Source organism: Tarenaya hassleriana, unplaced genomic scaffold, assembly GCF_000463585.1.
Source record: "Tarenaya hassleriana unplaced genomic scaffold, ASM46358v1 Cleome59, whole genome shotgun sequence".
Classification (NCBI taxonomy): domain Eukaryota; kingdom Viridiplantae; phylum Streptophyta; class Magnoliopsida; order Brassicales; family Cleomaceae; genus Tarenaya; species Tarenaya hassleriana.
In genome coordinates this window covers 428,133-431,063 of record NW_010968415.1, presented here as the reverse complement: position 1 = coordinate 431,063, position 2,931 = coordinate 428,133, and the positions used below count along the sequence as shown (strand labels likewise).

At 40.4% G+C, this 2,931-nt stretch overlaps 1 protein-coding gene across 1 annotated transcript; it reads left to right on the top strand.

Moving 5' to 3' along the window:
- Nucleotides 1-554: 554 nt before the first annotated feature.
- On the top strand, nucleotides 555-2,566 carry LOC104798865 (beta-barrel assembly-enhancing protease-like). Its single transcript, XM_010521079.1, has 3 exons — nucleotides 555-1,539; nucleotides 1,635-1,795; nucleotides 2,303-2,566. Exons 1-3 carry the CDS (start codon nucleotides 598-600, stop codon nucleotides 2,511-2,513), a joined length of 1,314 nt encoding a protein of 437 aa, XP_010519381.1. The 5' UTR covers nucleotides 555-597; the 3' UTR covers nucleotides 2,514-2,566.
- Nucleotides 2,567-2,931: the final 365 nt, after the last annotated feature.

The window sequence follows — 2,931 nt, the reverse complement described above, 5'->3', positions numbered from 1 at the left end:
AAAACTTATTCCAAGTTTTAAGATTTTTTTTTTGGAATAGGTTATCAACGGACTTATCAAATATATATACATACCAAGTGTGGTAGGTTATCAACGGACAAAGTGCTCCCAACCCAGGTTCAAATTCCATTGGACCGAATCTTATAAAAAAACAAATATATATATATATATATATATATATATATAATGAATCCTAGAAGAGAGACTTTTGTCATTAAGAGGGGCTCATTTTCGACCTCCTTTGCATCTTATTTGGAATGAATAAAAAATCAAAGATAGAAGATGGAAATCTGGAGTCGAATTTAGTGGAGCTGAAAAAAAAAACACGAAAAAAGAGTAAAGGGAGTGTCATGGCTGTCGAAGGTGGTGAAGAAAAGGGCAAAGATGTAATTTTTCTCTCTGCAATCAAATCGTTGCAGGTTAGTTTATCCTCGCATATTGTGTGTTGCTCCAGCTGTCCTCTCTGTGTATGCGAAATGTATGCATTGCTCACTTGCTCCTTCTTCTTGTTCTTTGATCTTTCTTCCTCTCCCTCTCTCTCTCTAGAAATTTCATTTGTGATACGTTCGCTTCTTCAACATTTCGCTCATCGGCGACATGTCTTGTTACCGAAGAATCAAGCCCTTCCTCATCAACTCCAGGAGAAACATTATAAATCCTCCGAGGATTTCGCCGGAATCTCCGTCTTTCAACGCTTTCTCGAGAATTCATCGGAAAGGGTCTTCGAATCTATCAGCTAAGTTTTCTGGGTTCAAGATATCTTCGCGCAGATTAGGTTTAAGCTTGTGTAACTCTCTCGGGAATACGAACGTCAATGCATGTAACCGGTTTCTGAGTGTTCCCAAGAAGTTTGACTGCGTTGACCGGTACCAGGTTCATCGTTTCAAGCCATCGGAACCGAGACGGTGGTCCCAAAACCCCGCGGCCGTTTTGGCGGCGGTGCTTGTGGGTTCAGGGGTTTTGGTCACCGTGTATTGTAAGGATCTAGAGACTGTTCCTTACACGAAACGGAGGCATTTCGTTCTTTGGCCGAAGTCGATCGGGAAATGGATTGGTGAATGTGAGTTTCAGCTGATAAAATTCTGGTCCAAGGGGAAAATACTCCCTGCGGATCACCCTGAGAGCATTAGGGTTAAATCGATCGTGAAGGATATCATCGAAGGGTTGCAGAGAAGTTTGAGCCTGGAGAGTGTGCGGTATGCGTCCATGGATGGTACCTCTACGAAAAATGACGGAGCAGTTAAGGATACGGCAATGGGACTGAGCGGGAACTGTGGCAAAGGGACAATGGGTGGAATGAAGTTGTCTGAAGAAGAAGAGCTTGTGGATGACACATGGATTCAGCAAAGCAGTAAGAAGGGCAAAGAGAATGGATCACGACCCACGATTGCTCACCTCGAAGGGTTGAATTGGGAAGCTCTTGTGGTTAAGGGGAAAGGCAAAGCATATTGCTCGTCTTCTGGGAAGATAGTGGTATACACTGATTTGGTCGAACATCTCAAAACAGATGCAGAGATTGCCACTGCGATCGGACATGAGGTATAATTGGTATTTGAAGATTTTGAAATGTCGTTAGTGAAGGCACATACTTTGATTGTTCTATGATATTTTATTGTTGTATTCTCTGGATATAGATCGGTAGTTTCGTCGCACGACACACAGCAGAGGAAACTTCCACCTGGTTTTGGTTTTGGACCCCCCTAATGGTTCTCTCAATGTTCATTACCATGCCTTTTCTTCTTGCGATCGACATAATGGTGTTATGTCTCGTACATTACTTGATGTCTCTCGGCAGGTAAGTCTCCTTCTCCTTTCCTTTCAGACATCTTATAGCGTTTCTCTTCTTGGCTTGTTCTGCTACAACTGTTGGCTCTTTGATTGTGAGAAAGAGTTACTTTCCACATCAAAAGGTGTAGTTCTTTGCTTGTAGGATAAAAGAATTCACGCAGGCAAGAACTCATTTGGCTGTATAGAATTTTAGATTCTATCAAACTCGGTTTTGTAAACATTGTTAGCAGATTTCTTTTGATTTACTGCAAGTAGAATAAGTTTGGTCGGTGATATTGTTGGGTGAAACTTTCTTGCTAGATTTTTAGACGAATTTTGTAGGCCTATAGTTATAAGAGAAGAGAGCAAGTCACACGCAGTAGAAAAATCAGTATTTTCAATACCCATCATCTTCATTTCGAGCTTTATACGATAGTATTACTGTTCATAGAAACGTCAAACATTCTTGTGATGCTTTCAACCATAACGTGAATCTCGAATCATAAAATGATTTTCTTTTTTTTTTTTGAATCAGAAAGAACACCAAAGAAGCAGACCACATAGGTTTGATTCTGCAGGCAGCAGCAGGGTACGATCCACGGTTAGCTCCTGGAGTGTACGAGAAGCTCGGGACGCTTGAGAGGGCTCGGATGTTGGCTCAGTCAAATGCCATGGAAGAAGCCCTTTCGTTTTACTGTGGACAAGTTCAATCCGATCGTTTGGATTTGGAGAGGGTGGGGATGTAAAAGAAAAGAACATGTTCGGTTCTAGCCGTTCATAAAACTTGATCTCCTGTAATAAAAGCACAATTCCTTCCGGGTTTATTCAAGGGAAGAAGAAAGAGTTTCTAACACAATTTTACTTTCTTTTTTTTTTATTGACTCTAATTTATGGAACACACACACGCATATATATATATATATACATATATATATACACACACGTGCTTCGTTTCCCTTCATTTCACCTTGCAACTATATTTTCCAAGCTATGAGACAACTCCTTCCAAATTTATAAATCTGTTTTGCAAATCTACGGATACAGAATTGAAAAATACGTAAAAGAAAATGAAGTGGAAGGGCCCATGTGACCAAAAGCCCGAAGTCGAAAAATTTCCCGTCCAATATCAAAATTGATCTCCTTATTATAATTACTGTATTGTAA

Coding starts and splice junctions, on each gene's coding strand:
- LOC104798865 (XM_010521079.1), top strand. CDS start 598: ATGTCTTGTTACCGAAGAATCAAGCCCTTCCTCATCAACTCCAGGAGA. Junction 1,540..1,634: donor CCACTGCGATCGGACATGAG/GTATAATTGGTA, acceptor CTCTGGATATAG/ATCGGTAGTTTCGTCGCACG. Junction 1,796..2,302: donor TACTTGATGTCTCTCGGCAG/GTAAGTCTCCTT, acceptor TTTTTGAATCAG/AAAGAACACCAAAGAAGCAG.